The sequence below is a fragment of the Haliotis rufescens genome, unplaced genomic scaffold (assembly GCF_023055435.1).
Source record: "Haliotis rufescens isolate VD_foot unplaced genomic scaffold, xgHalRufe1.0.p SCAF_2, whole genome shotgun sequence".
NCBI classification, from domain to species: domain Eukaryota; kingdom Metazoa; phylum Mollusca; class Gastropoda; order Lepetellida; family Haliotidae; genus Haliotis; species Haliotis rufescens.
This window is the reverse complement of record NW_025963890.1, coordinates 57,536,039-57,548,045: the sequence shown is the minus strand read 5'-3', so window position 1 is coordinate 57,548,045 and position 12,007 is coordinate 57,536,039. Positions and strand designations below refer to the sequence as shown.

Sequence of the window (12,007 nt, the reverse complement as noted above, 5' to 3'; positions counted from 1 at the left end):
TGCCATTCATTGTCTCACTGAAAGTCATATTTGTTTGCAGAACAGGAAATACAATTTAATTGGTAAATCATCATGTCTAGTGATGTTTTATCTCAAATTTCAAATTGTACTGACCAAGTTTAATTATTATGGTCTGTTCGTTTCCCAGGATTCGCTGAACGGATACAATGTAATTATTTTCTGCGGAAGACTAACATGTTTTCATTGTAAACGTAGAGATTGTGTATGCGCTGGTGACGTGCTTCATTCCGATTTGCTTTATAGACAGGGTATAATTAGCATCGATTTTGAAGGCTTGTACAGGGGGGTCGCCTCATAGATGGGGTTGCTTTATAGATACAAATACAAATATATACAAATATATCAAATACAGCCCATGCAAGTCTATAATGTTTGGCAAGTCTAGATTTCTGCAGTATCAGGAAAAAATCTGAAAGTATCTGAAAATGAAGAGAGCCTCTGGGCTCCTTTTTATTAATTAAGATAATTTAACAACTTTTTTTTTCTGTACTCATTTCAGAGACTAGATGTTAGTCTTCTTTATAGACAGTGATATGCTGTGTGTCTGTTTATTGCAATTATCTTTTCCTGAGAGATCAGTGTCTTACAGCTGTGTTTCAGAGTGTTTGTTGATAAAACACTGCTCGAACTAGGGCATGCTGCTCCAATGGTATGTACACTAATTAGGCTCTGTATGGAATTAAAAAATTAGGGTTGTCATAGAAACAGTTTGAATAAGAAATATTCGTCCTTGAATAGTTATTGACTTTAGCCACTTGGAAAGAATAAGAAAATAGTAAACATAGCATATGTTCTGAGATTTTACAGGGAAACTTATGCAAGTTTGTGATCTCACAAATGCCTTCTATAATCTTCAGGTGAAATCTAATCCTGCCTTTCGTGGTCATGTTTCACTTTAATTATTAACGCACATGTTCTGTGTTGGAAAAAAATGCCCTAATGATCCCATTGTTGACAGACAGATGCATTATGGGAATGAGGTAGAGTAAGGGGTCAATATGACATTCTGGGGTTAAAACTGAGTCCCTGACAGGGTGTATATCCAACTGTCTGGAATGATGGACGTTGTCCTGGTGATGGTCTACCTTGTCTATCACAGGGAATGTTTTCTTTCATAAAGACTTTTTCACACTTATATGTAGGTATGGTTACACAGTTTGTACATTTGTCAAATAATCAATAATTGTGAAAATCTGGGGTAGAATAGGTCTTCAGCAACCCATGCTTGCCATAAAAGGCGATTATGCTTGTCGTAAGAGGCGACTAACGGGATCGGGTGGTCTGGTTCACTGACTTGGTTGATGCATGTCATCGTAACCCAATTGTGTGAATCGATGCTCAAGATGTCAGTCACTGGATTGTCAGGTCCAGACTCAATTATTTACAGACCGCCTCACATAACTGGAATATTGCTGAGTGTGGCATTAAACAACAAATAAACAAACAAACCAAAGTGTCCTTATTGGCTAAACAAATACCTCATCTGTAATTCTGATTTTCACAACACAGGGGCTGTCGGGTAGCCTAGTGGTAAATAAGATTATTAATTTCTTATTCAAGTTAATTTTCACAAGGAAAAATGTTTTCAATAAAAAATCCCCCGGCTGGCTACGGCACTGAATAAGTCAGGATAACAACACAAAGTATCAACACAAAATAATATGTATATATATCTAGATTGGTTTGGTTTTCATAAAATAAATATATTCCACAGTCATGGTGCAGGACGACCAAAGGTTAACCAACCATTTCCTCCAAAACCAGTCCAATCAAATGGCATTTCAACCCTCTCATCCAAAGCTTGGAACCTCGGGACCTTGTTTCATCTTACACCATCTTACAGAGGTTGAGCCCATTTTGTTCGCAAATGTCACTGAAATATGATCCCATGCATTTGATTTCCATCTTCTCCTTGGGTGCCTGGAAGGTTTGTGATGTGTTTGGCCTCAGCCATCTTTGTCTCCTGCCAACATCCATTAAATGCTGGAAAAGTTCAAAGCACTAATGGAAGGATCATATTTGGCCCCTGTTTGTTTCAGCCATAACAAAACAAATAATGATTTGTCAGTAGTCGGCATTCTGTTTGGATTTGCATGGATTTGATTGTTCGTTTTCAGCATTGTGGAGTATGGGTTGAGTTGTGTGTAAATTCTGAAATATGTCCGTGCATTAGGTGATATTAAAGGTTACCTGTGTGGTGTGTATGGTCGTTAGTATGGGGGAGAATGCTTGGGGGCGGCAATGTTTGTGTTGGTTGTTCATGGGATGCTTGTGAAAGCTTGGTTACGTTTTCTTGTGGCTTATGGGCTTTATAATCAGCTATATTTGGTATCTGTGTTTAGTTTTCACACAAATGTTGATATTGGGTCAGAAACATTTTTATCCTTGGGGGACAGAAATTTGGAAAAACACCAAGACAATATTTAATATACTCTCTATTGTCATCCATCTTAAGTCAAAATAAACAAGACTTTCTTTTGAGACATGTGAATTTAAATTTTTTTTGTGCCATTTGTTTTTTCTGTGGGTAAGAATGGGTGACTTTTGTAAGAAATTGTTAATTATATTTGGGGTAAAAATTGAAAATAAAAAATGTATAAAATAATTTGCAAAAATTAACTGAAATCGTAAATTTTGTTATGTTACTATAGGAGTAATTATATGAATTAATCATGATTTTTACTGCTACCTCAATATTGGGATTATTAGCTTACTCTTATTTGTTCAATCAATAGACAGTGTTTCATGTCTTAAGCTGATAAGTGGCCCCCTTATAACTTACCCCTTAGTTAAGTGGCGCTGCCTACCTACCTCTATATATCCTGGCTGGGCTATCAGACCAATATATATTGACACCATTCCTCAGAGGTCAGCCATATCGAGCTAAGCTACCTGACTTACAATCTCATCCTGAATTGTTGACATGTTGGCTTACCTAGCGCAAACAGATGGACAGAGGCCCACATTGTATCAGAGGGACATTTAGCATATTGGTGGGATACCAAAACCCATGTCAGTTGTATCAGATGTCGCAGATCGAGTGTGTATATCTCTCCGGGAATTACCGAGATCGCTGATAAACTATCAGGAGTATTACAATAGCTTGATCAAGTTTCAGGTAAATGGGTCTGTGATGGCAAAAAGGTGATGTCCTTTGAGATTTCTAGGTTCGCCTGCCATACTCCCAGTATTTAAATTTCAAAGAAGAGGGATGCCATCTTTGTCCAGGCCATACAGGGACTTATGTCAGGATCAACAGCTTGCATCTTATCAGTTTTCTGTGTCAGTGGCGGTGAGCAGTGCCTAGTTCCATACTCGCCTTCGTCACACCTGTACTCCCACTCTCTCGTTGTGTAGAGGACCTCACCTGGAGAACAGAGTTAGAGGTGAATTCAGGCCAGTTTCCGAGGGAAACCAGTTCTCCGAGATTCCCCTCGTGAGTTTCCCCTTTTCAGTTTCCCCGTGTGAGTTACCCCTTGTGGGATTCCTGTCCGTATCTACGAGCAGGTTAATGGTCTGTGAATATTTGTCCTCTTCAGCTGTGTTACCTGTGAGAGTCTTTCAGTCCATTCAGCGGTCACTTGAAGCCATTGTGCAATCTGACCTTACCAGTTCATGGCATGTTGATAAATTCCTCCGGTGATCTCTGACGGAATTTCTAACTGACAGGATCATGGTATAACGTTTATGGAAGGAGTATAGGCTGGACAGCCACAGATGGGATATATCACAGTGCTAACAATAGGATGGTTCATGTAGAATTTCGGAATGACTTGACTATTGAGTGACCAGTTGTGGCAATATTTGTTGTGTATTTAAAACTGATTCGCTGGATGGACTAGAGCACAATGTTTCGGTGCTTTAGAAAGAAGAAAAAGAAGAGGCCAAAGAATGTAAATGGCAGTCAGAATGGAAATACAGAGGTAATCAGTGGAATATGTATTTTCTTTTTGAATTATGGAAAAAATAATTTATAAATAGAAGTTCATCCTTAGTGATTGTTAGAATTTCCTGAAGATATTGACAATAGATGTTTGTATGGACTTATTTACAATGGACATCTAATGATTGAGTGAGTGAGTATTGTTTTACGCCGCTTTTCGCAATATTCCATAAATATCACGGCGGGGGACACCAAAAATGGACTTCACACATTGTGCCCATGTTGGGAATTGAACCCGGGTCTTTGGCGTCACAAGCGAATGCTTTAACCACTAGGCTACCCGACCGGCCCCAGACATCTAATGAACCTATTGACTGGCATAAGGTATTCATAGTTCGTTGTGACCACCATCAAAATGAATATTTGATTTTAACTCTAGTGTGAAATACCTTCCAAGGAAGGTCATGTTTGCTTGCTGGTGGCAGGGTGTATGATCAAATTTGAATGCCTGTGAGAGGTGTTTTAACTACTGTTATTTACTCGTTGTTTAGAAAGACAACTCAGACATTCTCAATGGTCCAGACAAGATAGGGGGGTTGATTTGTCCTGTCGTAGGTTGATGGTTTGACAAGCACTATGCTATTGTGGTTGATCTTTTCACAACTGTAGACAGTGTATGTAGACACGTGAGTGCTTCATGGGTGGTATTGCAGTTTGAAAGAAGACTCACGACTGTCGCAGACACTTGTTTGTAACTTTTTACATTCCATTTGTGACAAAAATGTTTCCTTTTTATTTGTCGTTTCAATATTTATTGTTGTAAAGGAATACAAGTGTTCATTAGGTTAATCATTTAAATTACATATTTTTCAATTTGGAAATGTTTTCATATAAAAATTAACATTTATTCAACAAATATTACAACGATACCACTTATGCAACACCCTGTGTCCAGGTCACAACATTGACGTATCCTAGTGACAAAAATCTTCATTTTTGATAATCATTATTATTGTTGTTATTTTTGTTATTATTATTGTTCTTAAGGAAAAAATGGGGTGGTTGGGCAGCCTTGTGGTGATGAATTATCAGACTATATAGATATTTTTCAATTAAAAATGTTTTGGTGTCAAATTTACGACATCCCTTATACAACACCTGCAGCCACTCTGATATTATCTGTAAATACACCATGTATATAGCATGCAGACCAGCTGTAGATAGGTACTGACACAAGTAAAGTATCCCATCCTCGACCCTCAGACAGGTGAAAGTCAAGGTGTGTCTCAAGAGGATATCACAGCATGGGTTAATGTTTAGAGTATAGCTGTCATATCAGGGTGATTTACAACTTGACCGGATTAGGCACCTCCTCAAGAGAGCTGTTGTTTCTGGGGTAGGGACCTGAATGAGTAATTGCCACACGTTGCTTTTTTACTATGCTCATCATTTATCAGAAATGGTGCTAGTTTTTCTTTGATATGACTGTATGAGAAATCAACGACATTGAAATGGATTGTCGAGTGACATGTGACAGAATTATTTTGCCGTTTAAGACGCCGCGATTGGCTGTGCAGTTGTGTCCCTTGGGCACTCCAGAAACCTATGATTGTGGGTTCGAGACCCGGTTCATCCAGATTATGTTTCTAGGTTTGTCAGCACCATACCCGTACTCATGGGTTTCACCGAAGTGGTAACCGTCTGAGTTGCATCACTTCAGGCTTTCCTCCCACATAGAGCTGACATGCCGTTAAATAACTGGAATACTGTTAAAAGCGGGTTAAACCCAACTCACTCACTCACTATGTTGCCGTTTATCTTAAGTGTGTAGGTGATGGCGTGCCAACATACACTGAGGCATGGATTGTTGTTCATATCAATCACTGGATTGTCTGGTCCAGATTCGGTTATTTACAGGCCGCTGTCATAACAGCATGAATATTGCAAAGTGCGGGGTTAAACAACAAACAAACTAATGCAGTCAGTTTGATATACCGACAGCATACTTGATTGTTTTATAAAAGAGTAAACTTATCCAAATACTGACTATGTATTCAAACTGTTGGCTACATTTCAAATAATATTTTGATGTTTGGCGTAAAAACTATGAAATATATATTTACTAAGGATTTGGGCTTGTCTCAATAGGCAGACTTGTAAATGGATTCATAAATGGTTTTGGCAGGTGACCAAGATTACTATCCCCTCCCTTCCTCTAGATGTCTACCTGTGTAGACCAAGCCTCTGGTATTACAGTTGGTACAGCCTGCTTGATAGGTAATCGTAGAGGGTCACTATCCTTTCATTGAGGCACAGCCCTTCTCAAGCGGAACTTTGTGTGGTGATTGGCCCCAAAATTCTGCTGTGTCGTAACTTTTAACACCTGTGCATTATTTGACAGTGGATGATACCTATAATTTGATAAGAGTATATGTCATTTGAGATGGACTGAAAAATAAAATCAGCCCTAACGATTGTCTTCAAAACCCCTGGAATGGTATTGATGTCAACTGAATGCATCATCTTGTGTATACTGACAGCTTTTTGGATTTTGATAAGTTTGTGGTCACTAGAGCATTGAAATTATTAGAGCACTTCAACAGCGATATCCATCATCTTATGAAGGAATGTGTGAGGCCATGCATGCAGGAGAGATAGTTGTGAAGGACATAGGTATAATGTCCATAATTAAGTCTACAACGAACACTGTGTGTGTGAGCGTGCATGCGTGTGTGCGTGTGGGCATGCATGCGGCTGTAATGGTATCAAGGTTATCATTGGGTACAGTTGAATATCGTCAGAAAAAGTCATGCCTTCGAACAATTTTATAACTAATCTAAAGAAGTTAAAGAATACCTTATTTATGTCATATGACTATAGTTAATCTGTCATGTCTTGACGATTGTAATATGAAAAGATTACAGATTCTTTAACTTCTTTTGTGTAGTATACAATGTGTCTCAAGGAAAAGTAGAATTCACATGTTCCTGTGTAATATTAGGATGGAGTTTTAGTGGGAGGTGTGGTGGAGTAGCCTTATGATTCAAACATTTCCTCATCCAACCAAAAATCCAGGTTTGATTCCAGCAGGCATATAATATGGAATTGCCCACTGTTGTAAAAAACATTGTTGGAGTCCCTTTGTGAGATATTTCTAAAATGTTGAACTTTGTGGCAGAGACCTTTATGCTTGTTTGGGAAACAAATACAATGTGTCAATCAGTGATATTGATATGTATATATCTATATCTATCTATATATCTCTCGCTCTCTCTCTCTCTCTCTCTCTCTCTCTCTCTCTCTCTCTCTCTCTCTCTCTGTATATATATATATGTCAAAATGAAAACTTGCTGAATAATATGGGATGGGATAAGCATAATCTTTCCCGCTCATGTATGAGAAGGTAAAGGGCACCTGCTAATGCTGTTTCTGACCTACAGCAACCAAGCTGTTCCAGGCGGACATTGATAGTGTCAGTAAACTCCCTGCTGAAGCTGACTCGTGTCTTCTCAGGTGTCAGTGATCTCCATGAGAGCACCTTAGCAAGGTGTAGCTGTCAGTATACCTGGAAATGTATAGGGGAAATGGACATAGGATTTGGAGTGTGAGGGGTCAGTTTACGTGGAGGGGTGGGACATGGTATTCAAGGGAGTAATGAGGGTCAATTTATGTGGAGAGGGAGGGGTGGGACAGGGGGTTCAAGGGAGTGAGGAGGGTCAATTTATGTGGAGAGGGACGAGATTCAAGGGAGTGATGAGGGTCAATTTATGTGGAGAGGGAGGGGTGGGACAGGGGGTTCAAGGGGGTGATGAGGGTCAATTTATGTGGAGGGGACAGGGGGTTGTGGAAGATGGCAAATGATGGTACAGACTACAGTATCAATCACAGGTCTGTCGGTCTGACTGAGGGTCTGCATCGTGGTTAGGGTACAAGATGATGCTTGGCCTATTAGCTGCGTTTGTCAGGTGTTTGTCTCAGCATGGTTGTATAAGTTTGTCTTGTCTTAAACCTTTCTCATTATTTAAAAACTGACACCATGTCTTAAAAACATTTGATAATATTTGACTTCTTCTGAAAAATTAAATTCCTTCTGTGGTTCACAAGCAGTTGTGTAGTGAATATTATTTATTTAACATTATTTTTCTTTCATTGTGGGCCAATGAGGAAGTTCAAGATCAAAGACCCAGGATTGTTTTCTTATTAACTCAATTTGTCGACCTCCTTGTTCTCTTACCCACAGGCTTCACATGGTTAAAATTTGTATGCCTCCAGTGCTGTCATGCTGATTTTTACTGTTTTCATTATATGACCCAAAACCCAGATTGTTAGTACAAGCTCTTTATACACTTAACAGTTCTTTGACAAAGCTGCCTCTCAAAGACCGAGTTGTTGAAATGCTATTGATCTGTATGCTGCAACAACCCAGCCATAGCGTGCTATGGAAATGTTACAAGTCACAGCTGTTATACTGCTCTGTCTTCACAACACACTGTGGACGATAAATAGGTGGTTAGTAGTTAATTAGTAAGTAATTATTCATGAAGACAAAATTAATGACTATAAACTGTGTACCCCTCTGTGCCTGATTGATCAACACAAACACGTTACAACAATGTAGGTCTTCAGCAACCCATGCTTGATGTAAAAGGCCACAATGCTTGTCGTAAGAGGCGACTAATGGGATCGGATGGTCAGACTTGCTGACTTTTTGAAGCATGTCATTGTATCTCAATTGCGTTGGTCGATGCTCATGATGTCAATCACTGGATTGTCTGGTCCAGACTCAATTATTTTCAGAACGCCGTCATATAGCTTGATTATTCCTGAGTGCGGCGTTAAACCAAAAAAACAAAAGCAAACAAACACATAACAGCAATGCCTTTAACACAAGATGTCATTTTCTGCTTTGTCAATATTTGAAGTGGGTCAGATGATCGCTGTAACCTTTAAAGACAGCATAATGTTTCTTTTTGAATCTGGAAGGATCAAAATAAAGTGCTAGAAACAATTCACTTTTAAACAACATGCAGCTGATAAGTGAACAAGATGATAAGCCTACTGGTATGTTTGTTTAGCTAACGTGACAGACCTGTCAAATGATACTGACAAATCCGTGTTTGTATTTGCCCGGCTGTTGTAAATTCTCCAGAATGATGTTTTTATTGTTTTATTATGTTCATGATCGTTGCTCAACATGAAAAAAAATGTTTTTTTTAATGATTTTTAGTATTAGTAGTATTTAGTATGATTAACAGCATATATTTCATTATGTTTGTGATGTTAATTTTATCATAGTATTGATTTCCATGAAAAAGCCATAGCCAGACTAAAGCAACTTTAGCATAATGTTGTTTATGCTTCACAATAATTGGACCCGTGAAGATCCGGGTTAGAATAGGTTTTCAGCAACCTATGTTTGACGTTAAATTCTACTCTGCCTGTCGTAAGAGGCAACTGATGGGATCGGACGGTCAGGCTCGTTGACTTGGTTGATGCATGTCATCGTATCCCATCCCCATGCTCATGATGTCAATCACTGAACTGTCTGGTCCAGACTCGATTATTTACAGACTGCTGTCATATATCTGGAATATTGCTGAGTGTGGCATTAAACAACAATTAAACAAAACAAAACGAAACGCAAAAATTGAATGATTTGAGCGCTGGTACAGCATAAATAGATCCAATTGCACTGATGTCAATGCTGATCAGATAGTAAGCTGCTGGTTACATGAAGTTTTCTTGTATTTTCAAGTGGAGCCATTATTTCAAAGATATTTGTTTATTAATCAGTACGAAGTGGCCCCAAGAAGCTGTTGGCACTACACGAAGGTGGAATGTTGTAGCTAACATTACAAATGGGTCAAATGCTACTGACACGTCTCTTTTTAAAATGTCAGCTCTAATGTCAATATCTGTTCCTGTTTCACCAGCGACATGTTTGAGAAGGTTGACTGGCAGGTTCTGCAATCATAATCATATTACACTGTCATTCCTGCCTCGTGCAGAGCAAATTGATTCCGTGGAAATTAGGACCTATTTCAGTTATGACTTTTAGTTTAATATGGCCTCTCTAGAATTATCTGGTATCATATTAACCTATCTACATATTCTGAATACCTTGTTTGTCCAGTTTGTTGAGGTAGATGATAATGAGTGCCAGCTGGTTCGCTTGCTTCATGTTTTCATAAATACATTAAGACCTGTATATTGGGATTATATATTCATTATCCTATGCAATTATTTGCTTTGTGTAGAAGCAGATTAATGACTCAAATTCTTCCAATAAAATATGTTTAAAGGAAAATAATACTGGAGGATCAAATGCTGCCCTATATCATCAGATTTGTCATATCCCTTTCTGGATGTTGGAAGGTAGGTTAGGCGGTTAAGTGGTTAAAGTGTGATCTGGTCCCACCAAGATGTGGGTTTGAATCTCAGTGTGACGATAGTATTATAGCCTAGTGTTCCAAAACAGCTGCTCACTCATTCACTTGGTATTGGGTGGGCATGGGTGGTCTGTTTGTGTGAGTGCCTGATTTTGTTGTGCAGAGTTACATAGTTGTCCAATCGAATGCCAGATTCTTGCTGATTATGAAGCTTGTATGTCTGCACTCTACCCATGCTCATTGGTTCAAAGTGGTAATTGTCCAAGATCTGGCATCACTTTGGGATTTCTTCCGACATTAACTGAATATGACTGAAATCTCACTCACTCACTCACTCACTCACTCACTCACTCACTCACTCACTCACTCACTCACTCACTCACTCACTCACTCACTCTAGTGTACTGCATGATTCCATGTGACATAACTTGGTATCATCACATGTAACAAACATTTAACACTTTTTAATGGAATACATGACAATTTACCTGTGTCCCTTGGTGTTTTGTGTCAGTACACAGCCTCCAGCACTGCTAATTTAGTTCAAGAAGTTTTATTTCAGATGACTGCCTGCTGTGTTTTCTGGAAATGTTGGATGCAATTTTTTCAATAGCTAAGAAAACATTGGTGAAACGTTGATTGAAAAAAATATGCTTCAATGACAATGTGTTTTTTCAGATTTCCGAAGTTGTGGTGCCAGGGCAGAGTGAAGACATCACGGCACGTGACGCCTTGTTGCTATGGAGTCGCAGACATGTGGAAGGATACCCTGGCGTCCAGATCAGAGACTTTTCGAGAAGTTGGAGAGACGGAAAAGCATTCCTTGCCATTGCACACAGACACAGGTGAGAAATGCCTTTTCATTGGTTGATTTGTGCTCTCATGATTAAATAGTTAACAGAACCGTATTTTAATGTGAAAATAGTTGTCTATATCAGGGACATACTAAGTCTTGTCACTGTACTTTGAATGCCCCATTAGAGGCTGATTAGATCCACAATTCAGGATCCCAATGCTTGTCAGAAGGGTGGATTAAACATTAAGTTGTGTTTTCCTGAACCTATCGACAGTTTGCAGATACATGATATAACTAAAATAATGCACCACTCACTCACTCACTCACTCATGACGTTAAACCCCATTTCACCTCACAATCTTCAAGCATGTGACAAATTGTTCCTGTCATTAAGCATTAACTGATTAACGCTTTGAGTTCTTGCCACCCATCCCCATGCTCATTTGTTGCTCTGGTTGGATGATCTGTGCTTGAGGAGGGTCATTTCAGAAGATGCGCTGAACTTGACCAGTGAAAGATGATTGGCATTTACAGTTGATGTGGAATCCATCATGGCCCTGTGGGGATTTTTGGCACAATACTTCCGTTCCATTCACCTATGGAATTCTGGCTCAGAACAGGGCAACAGAACCCCCAGCTTTACAGCTGACAGAGATGAGGATCATTATACCTTTATAGTATGGTTGTTGCTCATGCTGTCAACCACCATTGCCTCTCCCCTTGGTGTTTCTGAGTATGACACCAGAACCCCAGTTTGTAACCTCTGACTAAGAGTGAGTGAGTGAGTGAGTATGGTTTTAGCAATATTCCAGTAACATCGGGGGACACCGGATATGGGCTTCACACATTGTACCCATGTTGGGAATCGAACCCCGGTTTTCGGCGTGACGAGCGAACACTTTAACCACTAGGCTACCC

General features: G+C 39.2%; 1 protein-coding gene across 12 annotated transcripts in view; it reads left to right on the top strand.

Moving 5' to 3' along the window:
* The window catches only part of LOC124141427 (microtubule-actin cross-linking factor 1, isoforms 1/2/3/5-like), a 261,785-nt gene that overhangs the window by 141,670 nt on the left and 108,108 nt on the right, over positions 1 to 12,007 (top strand). For all 12 annotated transcript variants that reach the window (XM_046509482.2, XM_046509497.2, XM_046509473.2 and 9 more), the window contains one exon: positions 10,972 to 11,138. In XM_046509482.2, the coding sequence (XP_046365438.2) occupies positions 10,972 to 11,138 (167 nt within the window). The remainder of the gene's footprint in view (positions 1 to 10,971; positions 11,139 to 12,007) is intronic.